General features: G+C 37.9%; 1 protein-coding gene and 1 long non-coding RNA gene across 2 annotated transcripts; one reads left to right on the top strand and one right to left on the bottom strand.

The window, feature by feature from the left end:
- Positions 1–683: 683 nt before the first annotated feature.
- On the top strand, positions 684–3,992 carry LOC142174897 (uncharacterized). The gene is made up of 2 exons (XR_012703978.1): positions 684–1,246; positions 3,686–3,992. It is a non-coding gene; the product is annotated as an uncharacterized LOC142174897 (long non-coding RNA).
- Positions 3,993–14,389: 10,397 nt separating this feature from the next.
- On the bottom strand, positions 14,390–17,039 carry LOC107792147 (uncharacterized). The gene is made up of 2 exons (XM_016614339.2): positions 16,927–17,039; positions 14,390–15,731 (listed from the first exon to the last, which is right to left on the bottom strand). The coding sequence occupies exon 2, from the start codon at positions 15,674–15,676 to the stop codon at positions 14,636–14,638; it is 1,041 nt and encodes a 346-aa protein (XP_016469825.1). The 5' UTR covers positions 15,677–15,731; positions 16,927–17,039; the 3' UTR covers positions 14,390–14,635.
- Between the last annotated feature and the right edge of the window lie 324 nt (positions 17,040–17,363).

The raw sequence follows: 17,363 nt of genomic DNA, 5'->3' as shown, positions 1-17,363 counted from the left end.
ATTGGATATGGTTCATGGAATTTGATCATTCAGCAGGTGAACATGCATGTAAGAGAGAGTTATTACAACCTAAAATTAGGTACTCATATCCAGCTGCTTCTTTCTTTCCTCCTCAAAAACGGCAGCCACTAGGGGCGATTGTAAGGTGTAGACATGTGATTTTTGAACCTCCCTAAGATTTTTTATATTTTAGCGTAAAATATTTAATTTAGGCCTAATATAGCTATTTCAGCTCATTTTTACTATTTTACTTTATTTTATTACAAGAAAATAAAAAATTACAAAAAAATAGGTTCATTAATGTTTTATAGTCATTTTTAACCTTGAAAAAAATACAAAAAAAATAGTTTTGCTTTAACGGTCAGTCTTTTTTCTTTAATAATTATTTTCACTTAAGTAGAACTAATTAATATTTTTGATAATATTTTTAATAATATTTTTAGTTAATTAAGGTAATTTTACACATAGCTAGTCATAAAGGCCCAAGTTTCTAGTCCATTCCTTAAGCTCAATATCTAATACCCATTAAGCTAATCCTAGTGACCCTTCTAGACTCTTCTTTGAAACAAAAATAAATAAAAGACTCTAAGGACCTAAGAGCAAATACACAAAATATAAACCTAGACTCTAGGACCTAGATATATAGACTCAACACCTACAATGGATAAATATATACAGCTAGAGCAGCCTTCAGCTAAAAAGACAGAAACAAGAACAAAGCCTGATATCCCTAAGAATAGACTCTTCAGCCGTTACACCAAAAGAACCACCCCACCGTTCTGCTTTCTTCTTCAAAAAGCCCCACCCCTTCACCATGGATTAAAGAAAAACAGCAACGGCTAACCTAGGCCTAAGGATTAGCAGTCGCCGAACACCAAACAACGACCCTTGAAGATCGAGCTTCTTCTTCCTGAACAAAACAACCCTGGACTCTAACATCTTTAGCCGCAACTCCCAAAAAATAGACCCGCATAATCGTTACCCCTTTATTCTTAACAAAATTGAAACACCAAAACCTTAAGACCCTCAAAAACACAATCTCCTAGCTCAAAAAATAGGCATATACACAAGTAGAGGAGAAAAGCGGACAAGAATTCTCATTCAATTGAATCAAGGGATTAATTTATTTCTGCTTGTATGGAGTTTGCGAGAGATCCCGAGTTCGCCGTTCGAGGTTAGGCTCGTAGTTTCGATCCTGGTTCTGTTTGGACTTTTATCGCAATGTCAAGATCCGGTCATAGATACGGTAAGTTTCATCCGTGTAGTCGCTGGAATTTTCGTTAGTTAAAAGACTATTTCAAGTTCATTTCTCTTTTACTTCCTAATTTGACATCATTTCAGTTCTTTGATGTGCTTATTTATGCGTAGTCTATTTGTTAGGCTAATTCATTTGTTAAACACTCAGATATAAGTTTGTCTATTTGTATTATTCCATAAGTATATTTGTTGGTTGAGAGCATTTGTATAGAACGATATTGAAGAATTGATGTAGGAAGATTTTTTTTTAATGCTTCATGGGTTGGTATTGAAAGTTGGGGTTATGGATTTCGTTCACTTATCCATCGGTTTGCTTCATTTGTTTTATTTTAGTGGGTGTCTAAAGGATGCTAGTAAGTTGTTTAATGAGATGCCTCAAAATGTGGTTTCCTGGGGTACAATTATTGATGGTTATTTGCAAGTAATGAGGAGGAGCAAGTTTTTGGGGTGGGTGAATTCAACTTTAGGAAATTTAACTACAATATAAAGTGTGGCTTTTAGCGCCTTGCATTAAATACAATATAAACAAAGCAACAGCGTTTATGCAATATTTTCTAGTGATGAGGAAGACAGAAGTAAGCCATGAATTACTTAGGCATTGTGGGTGTAGTGCTACTAAACTTTCTTAATATAGGAGTGTTTCTAATAGACCACTAAATTTATTTAGTTTATATAGTTCGAGGTGTGCCATACTAAATTTTTCATGGCCCTCGCAAACCTTTTATTAACTTGAAAATGTGTAGTTGCTTTAGACGCGCTATTTAAATTGATTTCCTTAAACTCGGGTGTGCATTTCATGTAACCCAAATCCAAATCTCAACAACGTTAAATAAAATGTGTCATAGGCCGCGGGTGCATTTCATGTGGCGTGGTTCAAGACGTGTTTTAGATAACGTTGAATCTTCCTAAAATTAATTAAAAGCGGTTAATAAGCTAAAATATACCATAGGCTAAGCATGTATTAAAATCAGATAATTATGCCAATAATAACAGTTGAGCGACCGTGCTAGAACCACGGAACTCGGGAATGCCTAACACCTTCTCCCGGGTTAACAGAATTCCTTACTCGGATTTCTGGTTCGCAGACTGTAATACAGAGTCAATCTTTTCCTTGATTCGGGATTTGAACCGGTGACTTGGGACACCATAAATCTCTCAAGTGGCGACTCTGAATTTTAAATAAAATAATCTCGTTTCAATTGTCACTTAAATTGGAAAAACTCGCTTATACATGTGCTCCTTTCCGGGGGTGTAGTGAAAAAGGAGGTGTGACAGCTTTAGCGACTCTGTTGGGGATCGAACCCAGAATCTCTGGTTTAAGGTTCAGAATTCGAGCTTAGATGAATTGTTGTATTTGGCTTTATTTGTTATCTGATTACATGCTTGGGCCTAATGTGCTAAATGATGTTTTTACTGCTTTGATATTATCTGAACTGTATAAACTGCTATGAAACCTTTCTCTTCTCATCTTCGGGGATGTGCTCGCTGGTCGAGACTCCTTATTCGGTTAGTGTCATACCTTGAAATAAGAAAGAGGCTCGGACAAGTTACTAAACCGGATGGCCTTTTGGTTCCCCGGTATGTAGCCCCCTCCTCGGCTCGAGTTGTCCGCTTGGGTACACAGTCTAGAACATATACCCAGGTTTTGAATCTAGAATAACTCAGCCTCATGCCGGATCCCTAGTAGGAACGTTTGTTTGCATCATGTGCATTCAAATTTGGGGACTCAACACGGGGGTTGGGTCCGACTAGGACAGGTATACCCCAAAAAATAAAAGACCATCCTGATGCATCTTATGTGCTACATGTTGCATATATTCAAGGGTAAAACGGTCATTTGGCGGACCAATGATAGCTGAGGGTAAATGAAGAAATTAAGAAAAAACAATGAAAAAAGAAAGAAGAAAAAAAATATAAAAAGAGAGGGTGAAATGTGAAGATAAAGCGAGTGGGGCCTAATTATGTTTTCTGTTATATTTTGTTAAGAAAAAAAAAAAGAGCTTGAAAATTCAAAGGATTTTTGTACTTTTTCATCATTTTTCAAAAATCAAAAAAAGGGGAAAAAGAAAATAAAAAATAAGAAGAAGAGTTTACATGTTTCATCATTTTTCAAAAAAAAAAAAAGAAGAAAAAAATATTTTCTCTAAATTAGTTGTTATTTTTATTTCTCGCCCGTATCCAATTTGCCCGAACTACGCGAACCTGATTCTCGTCTCTCGGGGCGGGATACGTAGGCAACCCACATAGGGTCCGGTCTTCCTAGTAAATCTTAGGTTCTTGCCTTTGCGGGGTCATAGCCAAATTTTGCACTTCTAGCCACCTTTTGGCCAAATAAGCCATTTTGCAAAAATAGCCTCAATCATGTCTTGCATGTGTCTTAGGGAATGTTATTGTCTCACATAATGCTAGTTTAAGTTTTCTCATACAGGTGTGGATCTACTTACTGGAGTTTGAGCATGACAGATACCCCAGGATCACTGCATTCAGGAGCTGCTTGAGGAGCCATTTTATGTTTTTGAGTCAATTGTTTTTGTTTTATTCTCTAGTCCTGTATAGTAGTATTTAGTCTTTTAGGTGATGTTAGAGTTTGTAATAGTCAGGTTAAGTTTGTCGAGTCTTTTGTTATTGTATTTCTTATTTTGTATGTGAAAATGTGTGACAAGTCAAAAATTCAGGAAAAAAAAAGAAGAAATTTTGCGTTTTTGTTATAAGAAATAAACAAAATTCTCCTTTGAGATTGTTTTTCCTTTAGGCAATTAATATCTAGGATTTAAAATGAATTGTTTTTATATTTTCTCTACTATATTAGGACCAAAATTAAAAAAAAAAAGAGAATTTTCTTTTAGTACTTCTTTAAAATCCTTCTTTAAGGTATTAATTCCAAAATCCAAAAAGATTTTCTTTTGAGGTGTTTCTTGGGAAAATTAGTGAAAAATGAAAAAAAAATTCTTTTTATTTTCATTAGAACTTTAGGATATTGTACATAGAAAAAAAACATACTTTATCCTTTGTTTATCAATAGAAATTCTTCTTTAGGCAATCAAAATTGAAATCCAAAAAATATTTTATTTTATCTTTTTCTTGCTTGTTTCGAAACCTTGCATCAGAATATCAAATGAAAATTTTAAATATTTTTCTGTGGTTCACTCTTTAGATTTTCTTCTTAAAAAAGAGGAATCAAAAAATATCTTTCTCTTCTAGAGTTTTTCCTTAAAAGAGTATTCGTTTCAAAAAAAAAAAGAAAAAAAATTCCGTTAAGCTTGAGTTTAAAATAGGTTATAGAACATTAAGTTTAGAAAATTCAAAAAAAAAAAGATTTACTTCATTTATTTCTCTTTTCTCACCAGAGTAGTCATTAAGGTAAAAAGAAAAGAAAAAGAAAAAGAAAAAAGGAGAATGTCAGTTTGTTTACTTTATTCCCGTACTTCCAGAACTACGCAAAGATCTGATTCATGCGGCGTCATGATACATAGGCAACCTACATAGGGTTTGATCGAATCATTTTTTTTATTATTTCATTTTTTTAAAAGAAGAGAAAAAAAAGAGAGAAAAAGATGGTGAAATTATGAGAGGTGAGAATTGAGAAGGAAAAAAGAGCGACAATCAGAAAGAAAGGGGGAAAGAAAATGAGCGAGCTAAGAAGTGCGAGGAAAGAAAAGAAAGGAGAGAATGAAATGAACAAATTGGGATGATGCCAACTGACCTTTGTACCCTCGAAGTCATTTTAGAACCGATAACCGTGTCTAGGTGCATTGCACATAATGTGAGATTATCTTATGTTAAATGCCCTAACGCTAACGTGATGGCTTCATTTTTGTTATATTCATAGCAGAAGGATGGTTGGTTTGTGGTTTTAAAGCGGTAACTCTTCTCTACAATATAAAGTCAAAAGGCAATGGCAGACAACAACAGAACTGAGTTGGTTGATACTGGTGCCCGAAAGCAGTTGGTTGAACAGGACAATAGGTTGGTTGAAGAGGTAAAGATGTTAAGACAACACATGGCGGACATGTATCAGGCTTGGATGACTGGGAAGGCACCACCCCCGCCACCACCTAGCTTCCTAGATGCTGCCCTTACCCAAACTCCGGACACAATGCCAGATGATCCTCCATACTCTCCAGATCTACCCGTTTATCACAACTTTCCCAACCACCCTAGTAGCTCCATCACTCGTCCTCCAACTATCTTTTCCCAAAAGTGCCCTCCTGTCATATCCACTATTCCCAACAATGAATATCCACTCAAAGCTCATGACCAAAACTACCCCTCAGAGGATGCCCACAAGGCTCCTAACTCATACAAGCGGGGTCCGTGGGATGGGCCTCATGTTGTAAATGAAGAGTTCACAGGAAGAAAAGGGCGAGATGGGATACCCTCATGAAAGGCATAGAACAATCCTTAAAGAACAAACAAGGAAGGGGAGACCAGGGTAGCATGGCTTACAAAGAACTGTCTGTGTTCCCTAACGTTCGCCTGCCCGCGGGATTCAAAGTGCCAAGATTTAACTTGTATGATGGGTGTGGAGATCCGGTAGCCCATTTGAGGGATTATTGCAGTGAAATGAGAAGTGTTGGCGAGAAAAATTATTTGTTAATGGCGTACTTCAGTGAGAGCCTGACCGGGGCAGCTTTCTAATGGCATAATCGTCAAGATATTGGTAAGTGGGCTACATTGGGTGACATGGCTCAAGATTTTGTTCGATACTTTCAATACAGATCAGGTGTTACCCCAGACCGCTCCTCCCTATCTAAAATGGAAAAGAAGTCGGAGGAAAGCTTTAGGGAGTTTGGGCTCAGATGGAGGGAGCAAACTGCTCGAGTCAATACCCCGATTGGTGAAGAAGAAATGGTTGAGCTTTTCCTAAAAGCCCAGGGGGCCACCTACTTCAGTCATTTGATCCCGTCCATGGGAAAGTCTTTCAAAGATGTGTTAAAAATAGGGGAGCTAGTGGAAGAGGGAATCAAGTCAGGCAAAATCATGAGTTGTTCGAAAGACATTCAGAACACCCCAGTAAGCTTGGGTGGAAGAAAGAGAAATAGAAAAGATAATCCGATGGGCTGTCCCGATCAACATTTCCAGCCTCAACATCGTCCCCGTGGATATCCTTGTGCGCCAGATGATCCTCCCCAATACCACTTCTCTCCACGGAACTCCCAAAATCGTACATCACTTTCCCAGTACCCAGCTCCACAAAATGCCTATCCACCCCCACGAGCCTACCGAAAACCCCCTGGATCAGTTTTCCGGCCCAATCAAGCATTTAAGAATGAGAGGTTGCTGAAAAAAGAAAAGGCTTTCACACCTATTGGAGAATCATATGCCATTTTGTTCCAAAAGTTGAAGCAATTGGACATTTTAAAGCCGAGTCATATAAAAATGTCAAACCCTCTGTCAAAGAAGTTTGATTTTTCTCAAAGGTATGCATATTGCTCAGATGCCCCGGGGAATGACATAGAGAAGTGTTGGAATCTGAAGAAAGCAATTCAGAAGCTTATTGATGCAGGTGATATTGTCGTGAAAAATCCAGATGCAGCAGACACTAGACCAAGTCCATCGCATGTTCATAATGAGACGCATATGGTGAGTATAATATGTTTTGAAAAGGAATATGAAAATTCTTCTGAGATCCTCGAAGGTCCACGCGCTGCAAAGTTTTCAGTGCTATCAGAGGTTGATCTTAAGAACGAGCCAGCAAAGGGAACCCAAAAGCAATTTGTTAAGAACAATGTGATGGAAGTTTGTGAAGGTCCTAGTAAAGTTGATGCGGAATTCAGTGGCTAAGATGCCGAGCTTGGCAATTGGAAAGACGCTCCTTTCTTGGTTAGCTAGGGAGGAGTTTTGGTGGTTTATTTTGTTGTCATTTCTGTTGTCCGGGTTATTTCAGAGTTGTAATCCGGATATTGTCTAGTGACTCAAATCCTTCTATCCTTTTATTTTGCCTAGTTTGTTTTGTCATAGTAGCCTGTCTAGTGTTGTCTAGGTTTGTTCTAGGTTTGTAACCCCAGTTTTGTTTGCTTGTTTTGTTGTTCAAACCCTTTTACCATCTGTCTAATGCAACTTTCTATTCTCTGTTATTTTTAGTCATTTTTGTTTCGTTCTCTTTTCTTTTTATAGTTCTTTTCCTGTTGACTCTAGTGACATGACATGCACGCGTAATTCTCAGCCTGATCTTAAAAGTCAGTTTAGTCATGAAGCAATAAAACAATTTTGAAGATGATAGGGACATCTGAGGGGGATAATTAAAGGCATTTTGAGATCACTTCAAGCCTGAATTGTGTGAAACTGGGGCAGGTAGAACATAAAGAAACCCTACTAAAATGCATCATGCTGCATCCGGTGAAGATAATGGCAAGTTTGCCCCAAATATGTAGGGAGGCCGTTCGTGGTAGTGAGAGTGAGAGTATTGTCCAATTGTGCTTTGTATGTAACAGATGTAGAAGGCAAATGCGTGGATATGGTCATCAAGTCTGGCGCAATCAAAAGATGTTACGAATGCTTTCCTTGGTTTGTTTAATTGTGTTGTTTGTACTTGGCATGTTTTGAAGATTGGAATGGCGATGGCATTTTGTTCTGCTATCTAAACACCTTATCCTTCGTCACCCCTTTGAGCCTTGTTTATTTTCTTTTATACCCCTCTTTCGGAATCAGTAGCAAAGATCAGAAACATAAGCGTGAAAGATAAGTAAAGGAAAAGGAGAAAAGAAAAGAATGAAAAGGGAAAGAAGAAAAATGAAAATAAAAAAAGGAAAAAAAAAGAGAAAAAAAAGAATAAAAACAACAAAAAGAGAAAAAGAAAGCAAAAAAGAGAAAGAAAAGAAAGAGAAAAGAGAAAATCACAACAACAAAGTAATTCCTATGTCATGAACTACTTTCGACCTGATTCCTTTTAAGGATACGTAGGCAGCCTCACGGTTCGGTCTCATCAAAATAAAAATCCAAAAGTCCCCAAGCAAGAAACTGGGGCAGAAGTTGTGGTTGTTGTAAGAAATCTGATTCCGAAAGTTGTAATTTTGAACCCATGTGAATTGTTTTTGAGCCTTTGACATCCTTTCTTTTTAACCCTATTTAAAAGCCCACGTTACGGTCCAAAGAAAGACCTTCCGATCAGTCTTCGAGAGATGCCAAGTCAATCAAGGAGAGGTAATTCATATCAGGGGCAATACTCTGGTCCAAGCAAAAAAATAATGAAAATGAGAGAGTCTTATTGGTGAAAACCCTCACGGGCACCGTAGGGCGACATGAGCTGAGAGAAATCCAAAAATGAGAGTCTTATTGGTGAAAACCCTCGTGGGCACCGTAAGGCGATGGTAAGTTGAGAGAAAGAACAGAATGAGAGAGGCTTGATGGTGAAAACCCTTCGGGCACTACGAGTCGAATAAGGATTGTGAATCAGATTGGATAATCGGAGCATTGAAGTCCAGTTTCACGGTTCAGGGGTATAACAAGAGTTGAACATCAGACTTGTTTGACAGATTAGGCGACTTAATCAACATGTGCATGTCATGGTCATTAGAGTTGGTATCCACGTCTGATAGGTTTCTACTTTGTAGCTTTTTTGTTAGGAATCATCTCTTTCCTTTGTCCTTTACTCTGTTCCTTTTGTCTTGTTTACTTCTTCTTCCTGAGTTTGTTTGGTCAGAATAAGTGAGAAATGACTTCAAAATTTGCCACCAACTTTCCAATTGTACAAGACGGTATCTGGCCAGCACATCAAAGTGGCATACGTTAGGAAAGAACAACAAGCGCACTGAGTTGGTAGCAATCAACATACTTTGGAGTCCATGAGAAATACAAAGGTTTGACATATTTCAATTCGTGAACAGTGCAACAGATAGAGGATGTTGGGTGAACGGGTCAAAGATATTCTCTATGATGAGATCAACAAAGAAAGTGTTTAACCAGTGACAAGCAAGATATTCCAAGCAGAAATCAAAGTTATCGTGACAAGTGAGGGAACAATAGACTTCAAGGCCAAGGCTAGTGATTTAAGTCAAGAAGAAACAGCATGCGCACTAAGTGGATGGCAATTAACGTGCTTTGGAATTCATGTCAACACAAGAGCACGATGCAACAGATGGAGGGTGTTAGGTGGACGGATCAAAGGTATTTTCGGTGAAATACAAAGGTTGGTAAATGTCAGTTCATGAGCAATGCAACGGATAAAGGGAATTGGGTCTGAACGGAGAAGGGGTATTTTCTGTGATAAGGATGACAAAGAAAGTGGTTAGTCCATAAGCAAGCAAGGTCCTCGAGTGGAAATTAGTTATCATGGGAAGTGAAGGAGCAATCGCCCTCAAAGTACAAACCAACCACCGCATTTTAAACTGACAAGATTTTTTTTGATTAAAACAGGGGCAGAAAATTTCATTTGTTTCGGAGAAACCCTCCGCAAGGAAAAGCAAGCACCAGACATGTTTGACCGTAAACTCTCAGGACCCTCCTGTAAAATGGGACTTAGTTTAAAAATCGAAACAATTATAAGTAGCATAAATGTACCCCAAGGAATATAAGTTGGTTTCAAAGTTTGTATGTTTAAGATAAGATGTAATTAGGAGTTTTCAGGACCCTCCTGGATAATGGGATATAGCTTTAAGAGCCTCTTAGATAACAAGATTTAGCGGAAGTCACACCTTTAGAAGATATAACTTAGATTTAAAATTATCGTTTAGGTAAGAATTGTCAGGACCCCCTGGATAATGGGACCTAGCTTTCAAATTCTTAGTAATACTTGGTAATATGATTTAGTTTTACACTCACATCTGTGCCCAGCCGCCAAACGGGCAGAAAATTTTCTTTGTTTTTGTTTATTTTGTTAAGGTCAGGAGCCCGCCTGGAGAGCAGGGAATACATTTCAAGTCAGCAATCAGGAGGCCTCCTAGAGAGCAGGGAATACATTTCAAGTTCAGCAGTCAAGAGCCCTCCTGGAGAGTAGAGAATACATTTCAAGTCAGCAATCAGGAGCCCGCCTAGAGAGCAGAGAATACATTTCAAGTCAATAATTAGGAGCCCGCTTGGAGAGCAGGGAATACATTTCAAGTTCAGCAATCAGGAGCCCGCTGGAGAGTAGGGAATACATTTCAAGTCAGCAGTCAGGAGCCCGCCTGGAGAGCAGGGAATACATTCAAGTTTAGCAATCAGGAGCCCGCCTGGAGAGCACGGGAATACAATTCAAGTTCAGCAGTCAGGCGCCCACCTGGAAAGCAAGGGAATACAGTTCGAGTTCAACAATGAGGCGTCCACCTGAAGAAAAGGAAAAGCATCTCAGATTGCAATTCAAGTCAGCAACCAAAGAAGCACACGGCAAGAATGCGAGTCAACAGTCCGAGGTGATCAACAGAAGTTAGTCACAATAAAGAAAAAAGGAAAAGGGCAAGAAGTTAATCCAAATGCAGAAGTTGATGGAGGATGTGAACTACTTAAGACATGATGGAAGTCACAAGCACTACAGGTCCGGTCTTGATCCAAAAAGCTGAAGAAGAACGAGCTAGCACCTGCAGCTAACAAGCGCCAAGGTTAAAATCTAAAGTCTACATGAAGAACCATTCAAGACTCAAGATCAAGCTTCAGAAGACTTATAGATAGGAATCTTGTAACTTGAAGTTGAAAGGCCTAGTTAGTCTTTTTTATTTGATTTTTGATGTAATAACAGGAACCACGGACCGGAACCTCGGCAGAACGGCACCTCGACTGGCTCTCCACCTCGGTACTCCATCATCTCACTCACCTCTGAACTACACGTGGCTTGATTCCTTTATAGCCAAGGATATGTAGGCAGCTCAAATACCAAGGCTCGGTCACATTCCCTTTTTCTTAGTTTTAGCCCCCCCAAATAAGGGTCGGGTCAAAAAACATGTCTAGTCATTCTTTGTCTGAAAACTCTTCGCGTTTCCAGTCAAAGAGGGGTAGCTGTAGACATGTAATTTTTGACGCTCCCTAAGATTTTTTATATTTTAGCGTAAAATATTTAATTTAGGCCTAATATAGCTATTTCAGCTCACTTTTACTATTTTACTTTATTTTATTACAAGAAAACAAAAAATTACAAAAAAATAGGTTCATTAATGTTTTATAGTCATTTTTAACCTTGAAAAAAATACAAAAAAATAGTTTTGCTTTAACGGTCAGTCTTTTTTCTTTAATAATTATTTTTACTTAAGTAGAACTAATTAATATTTTTTATAATATTTTTAGTTAATTAAGCTAATTTTAAACATAGCTAGTCATAAAGGCCCAAGTTTCTAGCCCATTCCTTAAGCTCAATATCCAATACTCATTAAGCTAATCCTAGGAACCCTTCTAGACTCTTCTTTGAAACAAAAATAAATAAAAGACTTTAAGGACCAAAGAGCAAATACACAAAATATAAACCTAAACTCTAGGACCTAGATATATAGACTCAACGCCTACAATGGATAAATATATACAACTAGAGCAGCCTTCAGCTAAAAAGACAGAAACAAGAACAAAGCCTGATATCCCTAAGAATAGACTCCTCAGTCGTTACACCAAAAGAACTACCCCACCGTTCTGCTTTCTTCTTCAAAAAGCCCCACCCATTCACCATGGATTAAAGAAAAACAGCAACGGCTAACCTAGGCCTAAGGATCAGCAGCCGCCGAACACCAAACAACGACCCTTGAAGATCGAGCTTCTTCTTCCTGAACAAAACAACCCTAGACTCTAACATCTTCAGTCGCAACTCCCACAAAATCAGACCCGCATAACCCTTACCCCTTTTTTCTTCACAAAATTGAAACACCAAAACCTTAAGAAATAGGCATACACACAAGTAGAGGAGAAAAGCGGACAAGAATTCTCATTCAATTGAATCAAGGAATTGATTTATTTTTGCTTGTATGGAGTTTGCAAGAGATCCCGAGTTTGCCGTTCGAGGTTAGGCTCGTAGTTTCGATCCTGGTTCTATTTGGACTTTTATCGCAATGTCAAGATCCGGACATAGATACGGTAAGTTTCATCCGTTTAGTCGCTGGAATTTTCGTTAGTTAAAAGACTATTTCAGGTTCATTTCTCTTTTACTTCCTAATTTGACATCATTTCAGTTCTTTGATGTGCTTATTTATGCCTAGTCTATTTGTTAGGCTAATTCGTTTGTTAAACACTCAGATATAAGTTTGTCTATTTGTATTATTCCATAAGTATATTTGTTGGTTGAGAGCATTTGTATAGAACGATATTGAAGAATTGAAGTAGGAAGATTTTTTTTAATGCTTCATGGGTTGGTATTGAAAGTTGGGGTTATGGATTTCGTTCACTTATCCATCGGTTTGCTTCATTTATTTTATTTTAGTGGGTGTCTAAAGGATGCTAGTATGTTGTTTAATGAGATGCCTCAAAATGTGGTTTCCTGGGGTACAATTATTGATGGTTATTTGCAAGTAAGGAGGAGGAGCAAGTTTTCGGGGTGGGTGAATTCAACTTTAGGAAATTTAACTACAATAGTTTTGCTATGTGCGTTGTCTAATTATGTCCATTAACGTTGGGTTTTCTTCTATTGCTTGTCAACTCTCTTTTTAGTCTTATGTAGTTAACTCTGATTAGCCGCATTGCTTGTGTTACAAAGTGTGGCTTTTAGCGCCTTGCATTAAATACAATATAAACAAAGCAACAGTGTTTATGCAATATTTTCTAGTGATGAGGAAGACAGAAGTAAGCCATGAATTACTTAGGCATTGTGGGTGTAGTGCTACTAAACTTTCTTAATATAGGAGTGTTGCTAATAGGCCACTAAATTTATTTAGTTTATATAGTTCGAGGTGTGTCATTACTAAATTTTTCATGGCCCTCGCAAACCTTTTATTAACTTGAAAGTGCGTAGTTGCTTTAGGCACACTATTTAAATTGATTTCCTTAAACTCGGGTGTGCATTTCATGTAACCCAAATCCAAATCTCAACAACGTTAAATAAAATGTGTCATAGACCGCGGGTGCATTTTATGTGGCGTGGTTCAAGACGTGTTTTAGATAACGTTGAATCTTCCTAAAATTAATTAAAAGCGGTTAATAAGCTAAAATATACCATACGCTAAACATGTATTAAAATCAGATAATTATGCTAATAATAACAGTTGAGCGACCGTGCTAGAACCACGGAACTCGAGAATGCTTAACACCTTCTCCCGGGTTAACAGAATTCCTTACTCGGATTTCTGGTTCGCGGACTGTAATACAGAGTCAATCTTTTCCTCGATTCGGGATTTGAACCGGTGACTTGGGACACCATAAATCTCTCAAGTGGCAACTCTGAATTTTAAATAAAATAATCCCGTTTCGATTGTCACTTAAATTGGAAAAACTCTCTTATACATGTGCCCCTTTCCGGGGGTGTAGTGAAAAAGGAGGTGTGACATAAGGGCTTCAACACTTTTGTTGCATCTGCTTCATTTTCACTTAAAAGATCCAGTAGAAGCAGGAGATGCTTGTTCTTCATTCTGTACCAGTGTCAAGAAACTAATTGTCTTGTCTCCGCATAAAATTATTGCAGGGAACAAGATATGTCTATGATTTCTTCTTTAGACCGCCTGTTAAGGCATGAAACTGAGCATATTGATCGTAGTTTGTTGGAATTGATGACAAGAGCATGAGATCTGGCATTCCTATACTGGCATGCCATGTGTCCAATAAGGTGGCATGCCACGTGGCCAAAAATGTCATTGTCACGTGGGATTGAGCGTCCACCTTAGACAATTTTAACGGAGGAAGGTATATTTGATCCAATTGTATAATAACAAGAATATTTTTAGACAGAAAGTATAACAAAGGGTGAACTTGATCTTTTTCTCATAGTAGATGGGTATATTTGACCCTTCTCCCTATTCGTTTTTATTTTACTTTTAATGACAATTTTATAGTCACTCAAATATTAATGGTATGTACACGATCATATGTTTCAAAAGTCTTCTTTTCTTACTTTCTTAAATTTTGTATCCAGTTAAACTAAATTAAAACAAATAAATAATATTAATCTAATTCTTTAAAGCTATGTATTCATTGATATGATTATACACTATCCTACTACTAGTTACTGGAAGAGCAGGAAGATACTAAAAGTGGAACCATTATACGCTCTAGTAAATTAAGTTCAAACCAACACATAGCCTTCTAAAATATGTAGAAGAAAGACTTGCAAATTATACCAAAGTTGGAATTTGGATTTTTAGAGGAAAGAACGACATGGACCAACACTATAACAGTCCATAATAAGAATGCAAGATATACCATAACAATGTTCACTTGAAGATAAAGATTAGATGAATCGCGGAAGGGGAAGTTCCTCCATTCATTGTTGATTAGCAGAAATAGGAACTCAAACTAAAAGCCATGAGCTAAACTCTATAGTTATAACCAATTGTTAAATTCATCTGTTCCGTCTCCGTTCCCTAAATGAGCTAGGTCTGCGCCTCCATGACAGATTTGTGCTTCTTGTAGCTGTTGGCCTTGCCTCGTGGTTATTGGACCTTGATGCTGATCTTCTAGATCCCCTGTTTTGAGACCTAGAACTACTCGCTGATTGATAGGCGCTCCCACCAGCATAACTAGGAGACTCATCCCAATCCCATGCCGAAGGCACCAAAGAGAACTCATTCAGGAAAGAGAACGAGAGCTCAAATTCAAAATCCAATAACATATTGATGTCTTCATTTAGTACCTCCTCAGCCTCTAAGTAACCATCTAACAGGTCAAATTGACCATCGTCGAGAGGCAGCTCAGTTAGAAAGTCATATCCTGGAAAGTCATCACCAAATGGTGCCTGATATGCAGTAAAAGCATCTTCAAAGTCCCTTTGTAGCTCCAACCTTGTCCAGTCAGACCGTCGGCTAGGGTCAGCTTCAGATGGCCTCTCAGAGGGATGTTGAGTCCTTGCATGCTTTCTTAGTTCAGCATAATTACCAGCGAAATTGCATGTCTCCAAGGAACAACTCCTTGTTTTGGAGTTCATGAAATTACGAGCAGCCTCTACAATAATCCATCCTTTGACATGTCCCCGGCAAAGAGGGCAAACAAGCTCAGGCTGCTGCTGCACATGAGACCTAGGTGCTCCTGATAATGCTTGCCCCCAACTTCCTCTGCGGAATGCAGTTCCTGATAAATTATCTCCCTCTTGTTGAGCTCCTACAGCAGATGACTTACAAAATTGATCAAAACAATTAGAATGTCGATAACTTGTGTCGCACATATAAGGCCGACAACCCTTGTCTTGTGAAGAACAAAGTAAAAGGACAGCATTGTGTGGATGCTCCATACATAGTGGACACCTAGCTTCTTCCCATTCTCTTTCATTCCCAACTGGTGGCAAAGATTTCTGGGACTCGAGGTCAGAATTCTTTGAGCTGCAAGCATAAGGAGATGCGTTTGCCCGGTTGAAGGAAAAGGAATTCATCCTTCTATCTTTCGGCATGTTGAGATGATGGGAGTCGCTGGACTGGCTTCTACTCCAATGCACCAATGCACTTCTGAAATGAGAAGAGCAAGAAGACAAATAAATGATTACAGCTAACCATGGGGGGAGGGGTATGAAGGACAGCAAGAAAGGAAACACGTTCAACAATGTACTCTCATTTGAATATTTCATGACCAAAAGAATCTGCAATAACTTTTCCCTCTTTACTTGTAAACAATTACATCTGTGGACTCAAAAGCTAATTGAAAAACCAAAAAGAAAAAAAAAACATAGACGCTAGAACAATAGGCACTGAGCATTAACTAAAAGTCACATTAATATCCACATTGTCAATTTACAGCTAAAGGTTTCTTCTCTTTGAGGTGTTCTTCCTCCCTCACACTCTTTGTTCTTAAGGTTTACTCATAGTAACTCCCACCTGTTACTAATGTGATTACTTACACTGAACCACTTGGGATCTGGTCTACATGATTCATAAATCCCTAATATGGATGTCTGATTATTCAAGAGCGTGCACATTAAATACTCATACACATTCATGCAACAAATACTCCTGACTACTACTGTTGCTGCTGCTGCTACGTCTTAGTCTGAAACTGGTTAGCATCAGCTGTATGAATACTCTATATCCATTCTACTCCATTTGAACATGCTTCATTCCGACACTCTGCTACTTTTTCTCTAAAGGTTTCTCTAGCGTATTCATACAGGAAGGATAGGTATTCATGTATCGCCTATATATATAGATCTTCTACTTCCATTACGTTATGTTCTTCATCTGCATGTACTGGATAGACCGTAGATCTTTTAAGACAACTTTTATTATGCATATCCATCCTTCCATGAATTAGGCTATTTTCCAGCATAATTCAGAAATTAAATGTTAAAACAGCTTAAGGCTTAGTTATTGTTATTACTCTACTAATCATCATTAAACAAATAAAATAAACAAAATCATTCAGCATCCACCAACTGAGTATCAATTAATTAAGCTTAAGGCTTAACTACTATTATTACTTTGCCATTAGGTTCCGTGATTGCCAAGAGGCTTTTCAGTTTCGCTTGGAATTTTTAGTAGACGGAATTTAGAGAACCTTTACGTTTTAGAAAACCCTAATCTGCCTTTTAAGATAAATTAGAATCAAACTAATCACAGCAGATACACAAACAAACGATGATACGTCGAAACTTAAAATTCAAAACTCAAAAGATACAAAATTGCATACACTTTACAGAAATTAACGAACCTGTGAATTAGGTATTTGCTAGGCGGTGATTTGAACTGTGACGAGGTTGGAGCTTCTTCACAGAAGTTTCCAGAAACAAAGAGGAGGACAAAGGATTTTGAAGAGGATGATAAAAGTCGGAAATATTTATATGGAGTACGAAAAATCGGAAAGGACCAAAAAACCCTTTATCGGTTCTGTCTGACGAAAGCCTGGAAATTTTTAGCCAAGGCAGCGGCTCTGAACCAACGGCATGGGCTAGAGGGGTGCAAATGACTTTTTATAGTTTTTAGCGTTTGCTTCAAAATCAAATACGTAAGAGTTCCGAATTTGTTACCGTTTTGAAAATTTTTAAAACTTAAAATAGGAAAAATGAGTTTAGAGAAAATCAAACAACTGCCACCTCAGTTTTCGCAAAATTTGAAGATTTTTTTTTGTCTATATTGTATTGAAAAATA

The sequence above is a fragment of the Nicotiana tabacum genome, chromosome 20, assembly GCF_000715075.1.
Source record: "Nicotiana tabacum cultivar K326 chromosome 20, ASM71507v2, whole genome shotgun sequence".
Classification (NCBI taxonomy): Eukaryota; Viridiplantae; Streptophyta; class Magnoliopsida; order Solanales; family Solanaceae; genus Nicotiana; species Nicotiana tabacum.
Note: the sequence above shows the minus strand (reverse complement) of the source record. Positions and strands in the feature narration are given on the sequence as shown.

What these genes read in the sequence shown, in the direction of transcription:
- LOC107792147 (XM_016614339.2), bottom strand. Translation starts at nt 15,676, where the DNA reads ATGCCGAAAGATAGAAGGATGAATTCCTTTTCCTTCAACCGGGCAAAC.